Genomic DNA, 18,466 nt, shown 5'->3' on the forward strand with positions numbered 1-18,466 from the left:
GATCATTAACTTCTGCTGCAGGAAGGGACCAGGAGCCCTGGGGAATTACCTGTGGGGGTCTGAGTTCAGAGAAGAGGCAAGGCAGACTGCCTTGGAGTCAGATAGGTTTGGGCTCATAGTTTAGCTACACCAGCTGTGTGGCCCAGAGCAAGTCACTGTCTCTGGACCTCAGATTTCCACATTGCCAAAGTGAAGGCACACTACATTATTCAAGTTTTGTAAAGCTTTGAGAACCTATGAAGTCCCTTAGTTTTGTAGGTCCCAGTGGCAGGCAGCAACTGTACTGGATGCTGTCTGTCAAACACATAAGAGGCTAACCTGTTTTCAGCAGGAATAAGGTATGGCAGGTAGAATCCAGAGAAGGGCTACCCCCTCCTTGGCAGCACATTTTCTGTATTGAAAAATGTAGCCCCCAAATGATTACCATTATTATTATTCAGTTTTATTTTATGTGTATGGGCTCTGTGACGGCTATCCTTGGTTGTCAACTTGACTGTATCTGGAATGAACTACAATCCAGAAATGGAGGGCACACCTGTGTTCTGGATCTTGAGGCAGTAAGAACACCTTTAATCTGAGCCACAGCTTTTGCTGGAAAGCCTGTGTAGGAACGAGGGAAGAAGGAAGGTTTGCCCATTCTTCGCCTGCATGCCCTTGCCTTGGCAGCCCATCCATTCCTTCGCCGGTGTTGGAGCCTACTTCCTCGGGATGCCAGCGCACACAGAAGACCAGCTGAGACACCCAGCCTTGTGGGACAGAGCAACTACTGGATCGTTGGGCTTGTGGTCCTCCTACCTCTGTTTTCTTAAGTGTTAGGATTACAAGTATATACAACCCAGTTCATGTAGTGCCAGGCATCAAACCCAAACCCAGGGCTTCCCGCTTGCTCAGGGAATTTCTCCCGGCTGAGCTACATCCCAACCTGATTCGAAGTGTTTGGTTTGTTTACTTTGTTGACAGGGTCTCACTGTGTAGCACTGGTTGGTCTGGAACTCAGAGAGATCCACTTGCCTCTGCCTCCCGAGTGCCGGGATTAAAGGCGTGTGCCACCACTGCCCAGCTTCGATTTGAGGTTTTAAAGACTAAACATCTCATATGATGCCAGAGATGCAAACAACCGCACTGAACAGTGTGATGATCCAGGTCCTTAAAGTCCTTGGAGACCTGCACTTACTAGCTTGGTCCTGACTGTTCACTGTATCTACACAAAGGGACAATAGTGCTGGACTCCTGAAGTTGCAGAATGCCTGCCCGGGTAGACAGACACCCCCCACACCATGATATGAGTCAGCACCATATCGTGATGTGATCAGCATTAAACCAAAGCAGAACGGGCCTTGTTTAAGGAACTACTTATTCTGGAAACATGGTAGGAAGGTGCCTCTGACTCTGCTCACCAGAGTTCCGTGAGTTGGATTAGCTCACTTATACGGGGTTTGCCCTGGATAACATCTCTGGTTCCTAAATTGGTCCTGCTGTCAGTTCCTGACAGTCTGCTCCAAACAGGACCCATTACCTGCCCAGAGTCTCCCTCCCACAGACCAGAGAAGGCAGACATCCTTTTGGTTTCTGAGTACTCAGTCTGAACCAAGGACCACTGGCACACTAGGCAAATTCTCTACCCCTGCACTACATCCTCAGCCCATTTCTTCACTCACTTTTCATTTCGAGAAAGGGTCTCACTAGATTGACTAGGTTGGCCTTGAACCTAGGTCCTCCTGCTTCCGTCTCTGGATCTGCTGCGATTACAGACCCACACCAGCACACGGGGCAGAACTGGTTTTTCGCTTATGTGCCCTGCTCAGACCTTTAGCTTTGTACAGTAGCTACACTGCCTTCTAGCAGCTGACCCACACAAAAAATTAAATACTCTAGTTGAAGTAAAACGTGCTGGCAAAAGGGACGATGAATGAGCGTGTTCTCTTTTCATAAGTTTTTGATATATCCTGGTTCCTCTTACTGTGTCTGTCCCCCCCCCTCAAAAAAATGGGTTTGGACATTAGAGAGATGTGGTCACCTCCCTCTTGTTCCATGGAGAACGCTCCACGGATCTGGGGCACAGTTGTCAGTCCTCTGTCGCTCCTTCAACAGGGGCCTGAACCCAGCTCTGTTCGGGAATCCTCAGCACCCGGAGAACCGGTCACTTCCCAATGCGGCTGGCAATGCAGACCCCACTTTTGGCTGTCAGGGTGAGCAGTCCACTCCGGCTTGCTCTGGCGACTCCGCAGAGCGGTGGCCAATGACCTTGACCTAGAAGGGCGCCCAAGGGCGATGGGGTCGGTTCTTCGGGGAAGTCCACCGACTCCACCCGAAACGTTCTCTACCGCCAGCGTTCCTCAGCTTCCCCTCCAGCGGAGCTGGTGTAGTCGGTTGAAGCGTGGCACCTCCGGCGCCCCGGCTGAGCCCCACCATCACCTCGGCTCCTTTCCGCTTTCGCGCCCGCGTGCCCAGGGAGGGTTTGCTCGGCGTCCGGGACACGGCCCGGTGGCAGCCGGTGCGCCCCACACCCGGGACGCATCCCCTGCCGTCTGGGAGGGGAGCGGAGCCGCGGCTGCTCCGGGATCCCAGCGTGCGCCCCGTAGGAGCGGCCACGACCCCGGGAGGAGCGGGAGGCTGGGGGTGGGGACAGGCCGAGGTCGCGGCTTCTCCAGCCCCTTCCGCCGCCCCTCCTCTCGCCTTCCTCACCCTCTCTTCCCGGGCCGGCCTCTCAGGCCGCCCGCCCGCTGGGCCTTTCACCTTCTGGCAAAGCCAGGGAGTAGCGGTCGCGGCGGGGCCTGGGGCGCAGCGCACTCCCGCCAGCCCGGCCTCGCCTGGCAGGCCCCGGGGCCGGATGCCCTCCCAGGGGCGAGGCCTTCGGGCCACACTCCCGCCTGCCCGGATTTAGGGCGAGTCCTTCCCAAGACTCTGCAGCGGCCCGGGACGGGGAGCGCGGGCTGGGGCCTCGCCTCTCCGAGGGATGCAGGGGATGGAGGCGGCAGTGAAGCCTGCGCGCCGCGCTCAGTGAGTACGACGAGGAGCCGGGAGGGGTGGCGGGGCGCAGAGGGGACCTGGGCCGCCGAGACCCGACCTCCCACCGCCTTAGAGCCGGAAGGGTTGAGGAGGCCCGCTCTTCACGTCCATTTTCGTTCCAGTTTTCCTGACTTAGAGCATCGGTGCTAGGAGCGGAGGGCTCGATAACCGTCTTCCGGAAAGACCGTCCAGAGGCCTTCACCGGGAGCATCTTGTTCTTTAAGGTCTGCAGACAAGGATGTCTGGAGTGCAGTTCCAGAGTTTACCGGCCCTGAAGATCTTTGGGTTTTACTGAAAGGGCTCATGTTACAATCCCAACCCTGGCCTCTGGATTGGACCTCAGAGAAGAGGTAGCTGGGCTGCAAAGATAAACCTAGCGTAGTCTAGATCACTGCTTCTCAACCTTCCTAATGTTAACACCCTTTAATACAGTTCCTCATGTTGTGCTGACCGCAACCATAAAATTATTTTCGTTGCTACTTCACAACTGTAGTTTTGCAACTGTTGTGAATTGTAATGTAAATATCTGTATTTTCCAGTGATTTAAGCGACTCTGTGAAAGGGTCTTTCGACCCCCAAAGGGGTCTAGACCCACAGATTGAGTGAGACCTGCTGCTGTAAATGATCCGGTAGAGGAGATGACTTCTGTCCTAAAGACAATCCTTAAACTTCACAGATTTACTTCCGTGAAACTTGATTTATATCCCTGAAAAGCATATAAACTGATTTATAATAAGTGACCGTAGAGGAAGTTAACCCTTTAAGAACTTCTTATGGTGGATCTGTATTGTGTGAAGGGAGTAATTAGTTCCTCATCTGCCATTTATGCATGGATTCTTATACACGGAGTTTACTTCATATGGGACACATCTAGATGTTAGGGTGATTCCTCAGAGTGGCCTGACAGAGTAACTATTAAGACCCAGGAGCTTGGACAGTGAGTAAGACAGTTGCTTCTTTCCTTGTGGAAAGCCATTGGAATCAGCCCAGCCACCGCCGGGCTGTGTCACCTTGGTGAGGCTTGTCACCTCTGCGGACTCAGATCTTACCTAAGAACAAGGGGCTGCAGTTAAATGCTAACTCTCCTGGCAGAGCCCTGGGCTTGGAGTGAAAAGCTTTTGGTTACAAGCTGGACTTCCCCCATGGCATCCATGGGGTGTAATTTCTCCATGCCTCAGTTTCCCCACCTGTGAAAAAAGAAGATACTAATAGCATTCTAGCACAGACACGTCGGAATTATTTTAGAAAATGTTGAAATGTTTGAAAAGTCTTAGTTTGTGACTGTCCCCGTCTCCTCTTGAGTACGGCTTGATTCTAGTCAATGACTTTTGCATTGGGGTTGGCATGAGGCTGGCAGGCACCCCTTCTACTGGAGGCCCAGGTCCTTCATCCAGAAGGAGGAGCATGTTGGCCATTAGCCAGCACTCTCCGAGGCCATCCTTTAGCCCAGGGTTGTGAAATCACACTGCTTCTCAGAGTACTCCACGTTTGTCATAGGATTCGTTGTTTGAAGCCTTGCTTTGCTTACCTGTGAAATGGGATTAGAAAAGCTAGGAACACAGCACACATAAGGCCCCAGACCCTCGGAAGGACTGTTGACAGTGGTTGCTAGGGAAACAGTGTCATTTTCTTCAATAGTGTAAACACTGGTAAGTTGTCCATGCTCCAGGAAACACACCCGTTTCCCTCCTCACCCTTGAAGGAACATTACTCATAAGTTAAGCAGTAATGTGTTCGTACTGTTCTTTGACTTGTCCTTTCCGGTGTGTGTCCACATTATGTAGTGAACACCCCTCTACTCTGTCTTGATATCTGAGCAGAGGTCCATATCAGAGCACTCTGGGGGACAAGCAGGTTACTGGGCCATCCAGGTACAGGGTTTCAGCTTCTCCTTTTTCTTGCAGAGCATCCAAGTCAGGGAGCAGAACAACCAGCACCATGCAAGTGACTCCAGCTGTGGCCAGAAATGGTCCAGAGCAGCCAGATAGCAGACCTCTCCCAGGGCCCACGCTCTACCTCCAGGGAGACCAGACACCTAGCCTGGTAGCTCCCAGGCCTCCCAGGACATGGAAACTGCAGCTCCAAGGCCCTTCTATTCTCGAGTCCAAGGTGAAGGCCTTGAAGGAGAAAATGACAGCAAGGAAACAGGGGGCAAATCCCTGCCCCACTTCCTATGAGCGCCCATTGCCCCCCAAATCCAAGTGCTGCCAAGTCAAGCCTGAAGCTGTCTGGAGCCTACTTGAGGGCTCTCCTCTACCAGATACCCTAGTGGTTCCCCATGCTCAGAACCAGACTGATGGGCAGGTAGACAGCAGTGTTAATGAGAAGAAACCTGCCAGGAACAGTGGACCCAGGCCATCTACCCCTGGCCTCGGGAGCTGCAACGGACAAAGCCTATGGTCTCCAGAAGCAGCGTGGCTGCTGGCTGATCATGGGGATGGCCCAGCACCAGGATCTGGCTCTTTGCAAGAGAGCCCCAACAACCAGGTCTCTGTGGGCCAGCCAGAGGGGCCTGGTCCCTATAAAACCACCCACCTGAGCAGCCTGAAGAAGAGAAGACCTTACTTACTTGGAGACGGTGTAGTGACAGAGGGAGATCTAGACAACAGAGCCCTAACAACCTCCAAGGAGGACTTAGTCCCCAGGTCAGACCTGCCAGAGAGGTTCCGGAGAGCTGGTGGCCTGGAGGCGCTGGGCACTGGGACAAATGCTTTGTCCCTGTCTGAACAGGTGGAAAGGAACCGCCTCCTGCTGCAGGAGATGCTGAAAGTTTCCAAACAGGGTTCTTCCTCGGTGGGAAGCCCAGACTGCACTCCATCCTGGGACAGGGCTGCATCAGGTGAGTCTCATTTTGCTGGCCTGCTTTGGAACAAGTGGGAATTTATAGGGAGACTGGAAAGATGGGAGAACACGATGATGTCACCCAAATAATCGGTGTCCAGCTGGAACATAAGGTCCTTTTATAGCTCACAGGCAGCCTTAACTGCCTCACACCCTGTGGCCCTCCAGATCAGTGGGAGGCCATCCTTTGTGCTTGGGGACAGAGGTTATGTGACTCTTCCCTGTGCCTTGTAGCTCTTTGCAAAGTGGCCTTTTGCTCTCCCTCTGATGTTGTCCTGTGTCACCCCCCCCCCCCCGTTGTGCTTTGTGTCCTGGGGTGGGCTAGCAGGCAGGAGCACTTCCCTGCAGAGGTTGGACAGAGTGCCACAGGAACACTGTTGCGGGGGTGTGCTCAGCCGCCAAAAGACATCCTTGAGCTTTTTCCTTACCTGAGGGCATGTATGGGATCCTCTTCAGCTACTCTGGGTTCACTCAGTCTTTGTGACCGCCTGCGCCTCCACTTCTCAGACCAGAACCTGGGTCCCAGTCCCCCACTTTCTAATCCCATCATCCTGGAGATTAGACTTCGGTGTGTGAATTTTGGGGAACATAGGCCTACAGCCCACACAGGGAGCAGAGCATCTCTCCCGTGTTCACCGAGTAGCAGCTGGCAGCCCAGTTGGTGGCTCTGTCCTGATCTCTGCTTCTGCTCTGGGCCCTAGAGAGACCAGCGGGAGACGTGGACTGGGACACGGGCACCCTCCTACAGGACTCAGGTCAGAGCAGGTAAGGGCTCTTCCTTACCTCCATTCCTCCTTTATTCTGCCCTAGAACCGCAGGGAACCTTGCAAAGGCCTGAGGATAAAAAGGCAAACCCTCACCAGTGGATAGTGGCCGTGGCCAACCATCGTCCTTGAGACTCTGGACGGTACCACTGGGTGCGGAGGTCTGCAGAGCCTTCCCATTACCTGCTCTGTGTCCTGGAGGCCATTTCCCCATGCCCAGGCTTCTGTTTCTTTCGAGCAGGAGGAGTTGAGACATCATAGCTATCTGATTAGTTCACAGGTTTATTGCAAAGCTGAAGGGCATGGATGTGAAAATTCTTAGGGAAAGTACAGGAACCCAAAACTCTAACCCCTCCTATTCTTTCCCTAATCAGAGGAATGTGCTGGGCTCAGGATTAAGGGCTTCCCCTCAAGCCTCTCACTGGGGCCCACAGATTGTTTTCTAGCCCCTCCATCACTGTTTCAGGGAAGCTGTGTCCAGAGTATGGTGGGTGGGTTGAGGCGGTGTCCAGAGTATGGTGGGTGGGTTGAGGTGGTGTCCAGAGTATGGTGGGTGGATTGAGGCGGTGTCCTGAGACTGGAACAGTGGAAAGAGAGGTGTGGTGGGTGCTACGTGGAGGTCTGAACAAATGCCCACTCGGAGGTTGGCCCCAGCCTTAGACTTTGCTGGGATGTTGGCCCATGAGGCTGAGATGGGCCCTGGGACTGGGAGTGGCTCGGATTTCCACAGCTGCACATGACATCAGTCTCTGCAGAGTCCCATGATGTCTGCCCGTAGCTGTCAGCTGTGTTCTTATTGGTCGGGCTGCTCCCCAAGTAGCCTATTGTCCTCCTCAGAACCCGGGTAAGACCTCTGCCTTCCTCTGCCCATGCCGGCTGCTGTAACAAAATGCAGCAGGTAACTTAGAAACCTCGGGCATGTCATGCATGCAGTTCAAGGGTGGTGATCAGTCCCCATTTCCCCATCCCATCACATTGGGGGTGAGATTCCAACAAGTAAATTTTGGGAAACATAGCCCCATCTCTGCTTCTGCTCTAACAAGATGAGGGTGCCCAGAGTCAAGTAATCAGGGTTGTGCTCAGCTGGCAGTGGGAAGAGGGTGTGGAAAGAGGGATGTCTGGCCCTTTAGTCCCTCTGTATTTATGTCTGGTCTCTTCTGCCTTCCTGGCTGCCGTCCTCAGCCTCTCATCACATCCTTATCTGGCCCTGCCCCTATGGTCTTCAGCATCCTGTGCTCTGTGTCCTCTCTGTAGCAACAGAACCCCTCCCCCTGCAGTGCTGCACTCTCCCTCAGCTCCCCAGGCCACCCTGACTCCCTCACAAGGAAATACAGCTCTGAGGTCCTCAGAGAAAGAAGGCCAGCCCCTGGTTTGCACTGAGATAATAAGTAAAAAAAAAAAAAACCTGCTTCTCCTGAAGGAGTGACTGAGTCAGGAGAGGGAAGGACTTTCACACATGCCTGTGAGGATGTTTAGAGCTCCCAGGACTAGACTCCTAGTTTAGTTTAACCTGGCAGGCCGTCTCTACCCATGGGCTATGTAGCAGGTTCACGCATGAGAGTCAGGTGTGATGGCGCATGGCTGGCATCTCGCCCCTTGGCAGGCTGAGGCAATAGGGCCACAAGTCCCATGCCTGCCTGGGCTACATAGTGAAACCTTGTCTCAAAAAGAGACAGACAGACAAAGAGATCTCAGGTATGGCTTGTATGTATATGTATTGTATGATTCGTGTGTATGTATGTGTGTGTGATATAATGAATCAGTGTATGTGTCTGAGGGGAGATATACACACACAGAGAAAAACAGACAAACTTGTTTTAGCACCCTGTTCAAAGACTAACAAAATGTCTCCTTAGAGAAACCCTGTCTCGAAAAAGCAAACAAACAAACAAACAAAAAAACCAAAATGTCTCCTTAGAGTGCCTGACATATAGAGCCACAGGCATGAAGGTCAAGTCCCTGCTAGGTAGAAACTGGCTGAAGGGCCAGGGGGCATAGATTCAAGGAAGAGAAAGTGCCAGCCCCACTGTGATACCCCAAGACATTGCAGGGCTCCTGTCTGAGTGAGATGGTCTTAATGACGCTACAGCAACAGAACTACATTGCCCAGAGACTTGGGTTCCCTTAGCTTCCCTTGGCTATGTGCCCCAGGAGTGCCATAGAACATTTAGGTCCTGGGCTCAGGGTCTGTGCTAGGGGTGTAGGACCCTGGGCAGAGCAGTGCTCTGAGGTGGCAGCTGACCATTTCAATGGCCACCCATCAGTGTGTGCCGTGGCAGAGTGGCCACCCACCAGTGCGTGCCGTGGCACAGTGGCCACCCATCGATGTGTGTCGTGGCGCTTCACTCTTAAAGCATTGCAGACCTTCTCAGGGCTTGAAGAGCAAATGGGTCTGCTTCCCATTCAGTCAAGTTTAGAATCTGGATAATTCATGTTATAATCAAAGAACCGTGACAGCCAGGTTAGTCCAACATGCTCTTAATTGTTACTGTTCTGCAAGGTAAGACGGCTAGCTCACGGAATGGCACTGATTGCAGAGTCCAGTGTTTGAGTCTAGGGTATCTGGGCCAGCTTGTTGCAAGACCTGAAGGAGTCAGCCATGGAGGTGAGCCACCTAAAGACGCAGGGCCTCAGATCCTGCAGGAGACCTCCATCCCCTGTGCGCAGGGTTGTTCTCTATTAATGGTCAGGCTTTTTTGCTCAGCCCTCTGGGTCTAAAGTATACTAGTGTCCAGATGACAGAGCAGGCCAGCCACTGCCATTTTCACCCGCTGGCTATGTGCCAGGTGCTATGTAAGTGCTGTTTCTGCATCTCACTTTGCGCACACATCTTAGCCATTATTCCGACTTTACTGGCCGAGAGCCTCTAGAGGAGGCCAGGTGACTTGGAGTCAGGACTTGTATGCAGGTCCCAAGGCCTATGCTCTGACTGCCTATGGGGCACTGCCTTGAGCTGTCCTTTCCATGTCTCTATAGGCCAGCCCTTGGGTAAGCAACCCTTGGGCCAGGGATCTAGGGCCTTCTGTCTCCCTCCAGCCTGGCCTGTTCTCCGCTGTAGGAGAAGAGATATATGGGCCAGCTTGTGTGTGGGGGTGTGCTTTCCGGTGGAACCCCCCACTTTACTGTCACCACTCACTGCCCGCTGGCACTGCCCGCCCCTACTGCCACCAGTGCCTTTGCTGGTGTCTTTCTCCTTGAATCCCTGGAGGCAGGAACAGGTGCTCATAAAATGTCCCTCAGAGGCAGGCAGGAGAGAACTGATGGAGGGCTCCCCGATAGCTAGAGCCTGTGTGGGCTTGCAAGGGTCTGGGCGGAAGCTGAAGGAGCATTCCAGATGGGTGAGGCTGAAGAGACGCTTGGGAGCATCTGAGGTGGAATGTGTGGTGATCCGTGGAGGGGAGCCACCCGCCCGGGGAGAGCTGGAATAAGAGCTCATCTGAATGCAGAGGCATCCAGCGGTCTCATTCCTGCCCCCACGGCCTCCTCCTGCACAGAACACAGGTGGATGTGAGCCCTGTGGGACCTGGGAAGAGGGTTTGGAAGCCATCTTGAGTCACTGGCTAGTTTTTGTATCTTCTGGGCCCAGAGCATCACAGAGTTATGAGCCCTGTAGCCAGACTAGGGGACAAGACACTGGTCAGCTCCAGCCTTCTAGGGAGCCATAGAGGTTGTTGAGGAACGCCCAGGGAAAGATGTCTCTGAAAGTGGCTGAACCCCATGTGGCTTGCTTACCCTTATCCTGCACCAGCAATGTAGATGTACAGACACAAAGAAAGCTCTGCGCTTGCAGGTCCCAAGAGACTCAAAGGAAAAAGAAAACACAGCAGAACAATACACCAAGCCTTTAGTGCTTAACCAGTTCCCCAGTGCCCAGTGTTCCGTCCCCTGTGTTGATCCCACGGAAAGCCATTGCTGGAACCTTCAGGTGTACTGTCCCATGCCACGCTTGAATTTACATGCAAAATTCTCATTGTGGCTCAATCCTGAGCAGGGAGGAGTTCACAGAAGTGGACAGCTTCCAGGTGGGACTCAGCTGACTTCGCCAGAGGCCTTTCTGGGAATGTCTCAGACATCTGCCACTCTGGCTGCCTGTGTGCCCATGAACCCAGCCAGACAGTGCTGACCTGGCCAGTGTCAGGCCTTGTTCTGGACTTCACTGGGGGATTTGTCATCATTCTTTGGGGATGTGGGACAGACCTGTTCTGACCTGCCAGAGACCTTTCTTCCTCTTTGTGGAAAGAAGAGTGTGGGCTTTCCTCTGCTTCCTGCCAGCCTCCTCCTGTCCTGTGTGGAAGTAACCTTTCCAACAGAGCCCATCAGAGGCTTTTGACACTCTAGAGCAAACCCAGCAAGCCCTCTCAAATTGCCCGCTGATTGTCACTTCTAAACATGCCTTTTCCTTGCCAGCAGCAGGGTAGTCTCACTGGCAGGTGACCTTAGTTCATGCTCAAGGGTCCCCACACCTAGAGTGGAGGGGTAGAAGTGACACCATGCCAACAATAGAAGCAACAGTAGTAAATACTAACCATGTTTGAAGAGACGATTTCTCCCAGATTAGCAGGTGAGGAAACCGACTCGCCCCTGAATGCACTCAGCAGCTGACACCGCTAGGAAGAGATGGCCCAGGACTGAGGATGTGGGCAGGTCACCCTGACACGCTGTAAACCACCTCCTTAGGTTCATCCTGTGGCTGTCCTGCAGGCTGAAGAAGGATGCACCCTGACAAACCCGTGCGCTCCAGCCATTTCAGACCCGCTCCTCGATCCCCCAGAAGCAACTCCGGGCTCTCCCATCACTGTTTGCATCCTGGAGTCTAGTCCTCATTCATGAAGGGGTTAACCCCAGACTTGCTGGAGTTTATCAGTGTAATCCTGGCTTATGCTGGCTACAGAGAAATGTCTCTGTCCCCTTGACTTTTCTGACTGTGAGAGCTACGGCTCTCCTGATCTGCCCAGCTCTTGGGGTGCTAAAGTCACTGCTTAACTTGTCCCCGCTCTAAGAACCTGGTCTGGAGCAGAGGGCCAGAGTCACAGGCTCCCTTTGTTGTCAGAATGCAGCTAGCAGAGGGGTGGAGGCAAGGGCCCGGACACATCAGTGGCCTTGAGCTTCCCCCAGTAAGTAGTTCTTTGGGTGACCACTGCACAAGAGCCAGTCCTGCAGTCCAAATGCCCCCTAAATGGGGACCTCTGACCCAGACTCAGGGCAGCAGTGTGAGCCTCGCTCTTTTATAAAAGCTCATGCTTACTGATGGGAAACTGAGACCATGGAGGAAAAGCATTCAGCACTTTATTCCTATGCCCTGCCCACAGAGGTAATGGACCACAGAAACTGAGCTTCAAGATGGTGACAAATACTGTTTGTTTGTGGGTAGTATTGCCTCTGCCTGGCTGCACACTGCCTGACTTGGCCAGGAAATTTCCAAAGGAATTGAAAGAGCTGGGATTGTGGGTTTTAATTCATGATAGGAAGGATTGGCTCTGGGGCTCCGTGCCTCCCTCTGGTTCAGGATCAAATGAGAATAGAGTCTTCCTCAGTTGGAAGTTTGAACCCCAGCTTTGGGGAATGGAGGGCCACTTGTGTTGAGGAGATACCTGCTTGGTGTGTTTGGTACCTGCTTGCTCCTCCCCTCAGGAGAGAGAGGCCTCCCACTCTTCCCCAGCTGGCAGAGCCCCCATCTCCTGGGTGCACAGAGGCGTCCTTGCTTTGCTGACCTTGACTGCGGTCTGTGAAGGTGGCTGCTGCTCTCCTCCCCACTTGCTGGGTTGCTGCATAGATGCCTCCAGGCGGCCAGAAAGCCTGCCTTTCTAATCAGTGGAGAAACCAGCTTTGTCTGCCAGACTGAGGCAGGGCAGTAGATGGAGGGGGGTGGACAGCTGTTCCAAAAAGGAAACAGCAAAGCTGGAAATGGCTTAGAAACCTGGGGGCAAGGCTGATCGCAGCAGCATCCGGCCAGCTGCCGAGGGGCTCTCCTGCGCCCACCAGGCCCGAGACAAATGCCCGCCGACAGTCGCAGGAGCGCAGCTGTCACCGGAAGGCTGCGACATGCAGGCTGGCAGCCAGAGGCCCGCGGCTGCAGGAGAGCCTCTGCCTGGTATCCTCATTATCTCTGCTGTTGGAACCGGAGCCCCCGGGAGCACAGCTGCTCTCAACTGCGGTTTGGGGAGCTCTGGAAGCCATGTCGGGGGGAGCCTCTCCTGCCAATGGAGGCCTCCCGGGGGCAGCAAGCCTGGAGAAGAACTTTTTTTTTTTTTTGCATCACTCTGATGGAGCCCTCCTTCCAAGCCTGGCCTCGCCCTGCCAGAGCTCATGGCACAGATGGTCCTTTATGCTTGCAGCCTTCCCCCTCTGGCCCAAAGCGGTGTTCAGAACACATGACAAGAAGAAAACAAAACCCGTCATCTGCTCAGAGCCAGTTCAAGGGTGTCCCAAGGAGCCCTTGTCCTGAAGGCCTTTGTCCACTCCTGTCATGAGAGTCCCCTATACGTCCCGAGATCAGGGTGGAGCATATGGAGGGAGTTAGGGGTACCCCAGTTGTGAGAGCTAAGCCCTGCTGAACCTTTGGCTGAGTTCTCTTTCTGGTGACCCCCCCGTGAGCAGAGCCAAACATGTGTGACAGCGTGGATGCTGGAGTCACATCAAAGCCTGTCTGACCTCAGCCGCAGACATCCTTGCTCTCCCTGGCGCCCTCAGAGGAAGGGGACAGGATGTGAAATGAGGCTAGAGACTGGGACTGGCTGTCCTCTGCGTCACTCTGCTCAGTTTTCAATTGATGTTCAACCTTGAGCAGTGTGTCAATATTCCCCTTCAGTCCGTTCGCCTAATGTGTCAAGTTCAGGAACACCTGCCCTCATCCAGCCGGGCTGTGAAAAGCGAACTGTGCAGAGAAAGCCATCTTGTCACGGGGAAATGTGGGTTGTTCTCACTTCCATAACCCAGAGCAGGTGGTGTGGCACTGTCTGGAAGATGACAGCTCTGGACAGAGGTGCCCGTCATTCCCGCAGCTCTGGACTGACGGGGTTCACTGCCACCTGACCCTTATCAGGAAACCCGAGCTATGTGCTGGCTGGTTTGAATCCAGCTTACTTTCTCCTGCCCTGAGTCTGTGAGCCCTGAGCTGACTCCCGACAGGTCTGGATTGAGACTAAGAGGAAAACACCAGGATTTAGAAGATGTTGTCTGCCGAAGGCCCGAGACTGACAGGCAGTGCCTTGGCCCTGTGTCTTTGGTAGGAGCTGGGGACAGTTCTGTGTGGGCTCCCGTGGGTGTGTGTGTAGACTCTGAGAGACAGAAGGAGACAGGGAGACCATGCATGGAAAGACCATCTGTCTGGGCACAGGCCCAGATCCATAACCCAGGGACCTTCCTTTTCCTCTTCCCAAAAGCTCCTGCTTATGCCCCGGAGGAACAGTAGGACAGCCAGACTCCCCTGCCCCCTTTCCAGCCCCTCACAGCAGATATCCAAGGTCAGGTTGGCTCCCCAGCTCCTGTCTGAGCTCAGGGTGTTTCCCAGGCCTCAGGGGGTGGGATGGGGTGGGGGGGAGGGAGCCCTATGTGTGAGTTAGAAGGGGAAGGCTGTGTATACAAGGCTTTTACTGGCAGAGCTGTGCTTGGTTCCGTTAAAGCCTCCTAAGCCATGTTATTTTCTTTTAATCCCCGTGCTGTCCATCCCGGCCTGTGCTACCCTGCAGGATCTGCGTTCCCAAGCTGGAGCCTGTTCTGAGTGCCAGGGATGAGGGAACCAAGCATCTGACTCAGCATGCTCGCATGAAGGCCAGGACCCAACCACTCCGAGCCAGCCATGATATTGTGCCCACCATTGCTCAGGGCAGCCGGTGAGTGGAGCCTAAGCCAGGCTGGCCTGGGAGGGCTTGTGGCAGGGAAGGGTCACTAGCACAAATAGTTCCAATATAGCCAAATGCCTTTGTTCTCTTCTCTCCCCTCTCGCCCCCTCCCCCCCGTGTGTGTGCATATTTTCTGTGTCAGGCACTTGCCATGATCATTTAGTCAGTCAACATACCATTACCCATAAGATGAGCTATAAAGATAAATGAACTATCTGACCTGAGCTCTCTGGAGGCGTAGAGATCACAGTCTCCAGGGAGAGTTCTGGGGGTTCTAGTGGAAGAGGGGAAAAACATATGTGCAGAGCTGGCAGCTTTTGCTCCACCTGGAAGGGACAGGTGAGGCTCTCAGAAGGATGTGGCTTCCCAGATGGGGGCTATCGGAGCTGTGGATCTTCCCTGGGCAGGGAGGAAGGGGCACCATTCTAAGGGATGACAGCTGTGAGGCAACGCTGTGCTCAGAGTGTAGCCAGCTTGGAAGAGAGAAGTCTGTCAAGTGCCGCATGAAGGCCAGAGAGCTTCTTAGAGGCCGGCCATGGGGGAGCCCCAGGCCTGCTGAACATCAGAGCATAAGTCCTTGTACTGGTGTGGGGCTGCAGAGATGGGTAGACAGGTGGGTTAAGCAGGGCTGGGGTTGATTAGAGTTAGGGTTATACTAGCATGCTCCCGGGCCCCTAGCCAGAGGGTAATGCCTGGGTTCAGGGTCAGGCTTTAGAGGAGAGGACTCCTAGGGCAGCACTGAGATGCCCGTTGAACAGCTGGATGCAGGATCATTGGCGGTGAGGCCAGAAACAGAGGTGTGGGTACTGTGGTGACTTCATCATGCTGGAGCTGCGAGAGAACACATCCAGGGTGAGGGGATGGAAAAGGAGAGGATCGGGCGCTCTTGGACTAGCGTGTCATTACGTGACTGCCCAAACCACATGCCCGTCCCCGGCGTTGGGGTTGTTCTTTGCACGGTGTATCTTAAAGCACTCCTTGCACATGGAATTCTCCATCACACAGATGCAGCTCTAGCCGTGCTCTGAAGCATCAGGCCATGCCAGATCTTAGCAGGTCCCAGCAGGCCCACACTGTAAATGACAAGGCCTGTGGCTTCACAGGTATGGTGGGCACACTGGATTTGCTTGTCTTCTTTATCAGTGTGGTACTGGGGTAAGGAGAAGGCTTAATAAATCTGAACTCTGTGCTCTGTGATGGGGCTGCTGCGCCTGCTCACTAAAGGCTCGGGACATTCACAGAGCCCCGCTTTGACTCCATGGCAAACAGAAGCCTCTTCGTTCAATGTCATTGTGACCCTTAGAAGGAGGGCACAAGAGGACCCCCTATGCTAGTAAAGTCTGCCCATCGGGGGTTGCTCTTTCGTTTCCACATGAATGCCTTGTTCCCCGTCCACTACAGAGGACTCACTGGAATGACATGGCTTCTTTGAGGTGTCCCAGTTGTTTTCCACATGTGCAGAGAGATGCCTTTGACAGCCACGGCACTCCTGCCCTGTCCTACAGGAATGTGTGGTGAGGCACAATAGACACAGTGTGCTTTGTCCTCTGGGGCGCCTCCTTCTCTAGTTTATTGCCCCTAGTCCTAACATCCAGTAGCTATTATGAAGTGGGTTTCCTCTTCGTCGGCTATAACAGTGCAAGGTGACCTACTTCAGCAGCTGCTGTGTCCAGAGAAGAATTACTATGACTTGGCAGCGCTGGCGAATCCTCAGAGGGTAGAGCTGAAAAATCCACACCAGATGGCTCGATGCAGCTGCTCGGAAAGGTTACGCTCCATCAGATCGCCCTGGAGGGCAGGCAGAGTTAACGCGGTGATGCCAGGCAGGCCCCAGGCCTCAGCTAGAAGCAGGAGGTCCTGCCCCAGCCCGCCTTATCACTCCTTTCAAAAAACAGCCTGGCAAAAGGTAAGGGAGGAATGGGGGCAGCAGAGCAATCTGTAGAAGGCCCTCTTTAGCCTAGGTCTACCTAGAGGCAGCCAGGTGAGCCTGGATCTGCAGGCCTTTCCCAGGAGTGGGAGGGGGAGACATGTGTTGTCTGGAAGCCGGTCCACATAGAAATGGAGCAGCTCCTGGAAGGGGAAAAGCTGTTGCCACTTAGGGAATAGGCAGACTCAGGTTGGTATCAATATTCTTCATCACGAAACACAGTACATGTCACTTGATCGCAGGAACATAGGACATGTCAGCAGGCTGCACCCTGGGAAGGATTGTCCTATGTGGTGAGGCTGCAGAGCTCGCAAGCATCACACCAGTTGTGTGCCTAGGATAGCATTGTCATAGAAAGTGAGGCAGTGGACAGGGACTGGCCTCCTCAAAGGCCATGCCACTTCAGGGCAACAGCAGAGGCTCTGAGCTTGACTGGAATCCTGTCCTTGGGTGGGATGCCAGCAGCTCTGGGGTTTGCTTTCGGCTTAGCTGCCCCTTGTGCATGGCTGCTGAGGCCCCCCCTGCTTTCCTGTGCTATTATCTGTGCGGCTGCCTGGGGCCTTGTGGTCTGAATAATTGCATTGACGACTCCTACATGGTTAGCTCTTCTTATTTTATTCTGCTTATGACAATGAATTTGGGTTTGTGGGATTTTGTTTTGTTTTAATTTGTTTTTGAGACAAGGTCTCACTGTGTGGTCCTAGTTGGCCTAGAACTCACTTTGAATTCACAGGCATATATGTCTCTGCCCCACCCCCCTTACAAGTGCTAGACTTAAAGGTATACACCGCCATATCCACCATATCGTTTTTGAGATGGGATCTCGCTCTGTAGTCTAGATTCCCTTGAACTCAGAATCCTCCTCTGTCTCAGCCTCCTGAGTGCTAGAATTGGGGATATGTATCACCACACCCAGTTTTACTTTGCTTTGTTTTTTTGTTTGTTTTCGAGACAGGGTTTCTCTGTGTAGTCCTGGCTGTCCTGGAACTCGCTTTGTAGATATCTAACTCACAGAGATCCCCCTGCCTCTGCCTCCCGAGTGCTGGGATTAAAGGCTAGTGCCACTGCTACCTGGCTTCTTTTGTTTATTTGTTTTTGTTTTTCTTTTAAAATAAAAATAGTATTTCTGTCTTTGGAGTGAATTCTGAGATGGTTCAGTTCACCACTACTGCCCTGGAGACAGGTTCATTTCTTCCTTGCCAGGACTTACAGCCCAGTTCCCCTCAGCAGAGCAGAGCACCCAGCAGGTGGAATGGGTTCTAAGTCAGACACCGAGTCTCCAGTGAGCCATGCTGTGCAGTATAGACCTGGCTGCCCGCCTGTCCCGCTCTGTGCCTGAGTGAGGTGGCACTTGTTTGCTGTTGCTCGCTGGCTCCTTCCCACCTAACCCTCTGCGACAGTAAATGTGTCCAGTGTTCAGGGCAGGGACACATCGCTGAAGGGTACTTATTCACTCCGAGCTCTCTAGAGAAGCACAGCCAATAGGCTGCGCTGTGTATGGAGAGGGTTACCTTAAGGGGTTGGCTCACAAACTGGTAGAAACCTGATAAATCCTGAACCTGCAGGATAGATAAGCCTTGGTTTCCCTCAGGACTTTAACTGATCGGATGAAGCCCACCACATGATGGAATGTAATCTATTTTGTTCAAAATCTGTCAGTTTAAATGTTAATTTTGTCTTAAGAAAAAGAAAGGCTTTGTGCTGTTAACATCCAGAATAATGTTTGACCGAACAGTTACGTCCTGGGACCTACCACACTGACATTAGATTAAGTACCATGTTTCCAGCATGGGAAATAGTATCCTCTGCAATCTGAGGACTCCTCAGAGATCTCTGCTCTGGTACAGCCAAACTCTTGACTTACTCTATAGAAAAGAATTTCAGGATCAGGCTTTGTGAGGCCAACTGGAGCGTATTAAACAAAGGAGGCGCGAGCTCAGAGAGACAGATGGGAATGGCACCGAGAAGGGCGCATATTTAAATACCCCAGCAGTACTTATGTGTGTGATTTTGTGGCCTTTGAAGTTACAGGGTTCAATGCGTGGGAATCAGAGCTGGGGAGGGAAGAGGTGGCAGCCCTGTAT

The 18,466-nt window shown here is 53.2% G+C and overlaps 1 protein-coding gene across 4 annotated transcripts in view; it reads left to right on the forward strand.

The window, feature by feature from the left end:
- The first annotated feature begins 2,356 nt into the window (after nucleotides 1-2,356).
- Kiaa1614 (KIAA1614 ortholog) overlaps nucleotides 2,357-18,466 on the forward strand; it is a 29,697-nt gene continuing 13,587 nt past the window's right edge. For 3 of the 4 annotated variants that reach the window (XM_057770376.1, XM_057770378.1, XM_057770379.1), the window contains exons 1-4: nucleotides 3,275-3,359; nucleotides 4,914-5,848; nucleotides 6,552-6,615; nucleotides 14,303-14,446. In XM_057770376.1, the coding sequence (XP_057626359.1) occupies nucleotides 3,313-3,359; nucleotides 4,914-5,848; nucleotides 6,552-6,615; nucleotides 14,303-14,446 (1,190 nt within the window). In that variant the 5' untranslated portion in view covers nucleotides 3,275-3,312. Of the gene's footprint in view, nucleotides 3,001-3,274; nucleotides 3,360-4,913; nucleotides 5,849-6,551; nucleotides 6,616-14,302; nucleotides 14,447-18,466 lie in introns of those variants that run through there. The other variant, XM_057770377.1, reaches the window with a different exon arrangement.

This window comes from Chionomys nivalis, chromosome 5 (assembly GCF_950005125.1).
Source record: "Chionomys nivalis chromosome 5, mChiNiv1.1, whole genome shotgun sequence".
Classification (NCBI taxonomy): domain Eukaryota; kingdom Metazoa; phylum Chordata; class Mammalia; order Rodentia; family Cricetidae; genus Chionomys; species Chionomys nivalis.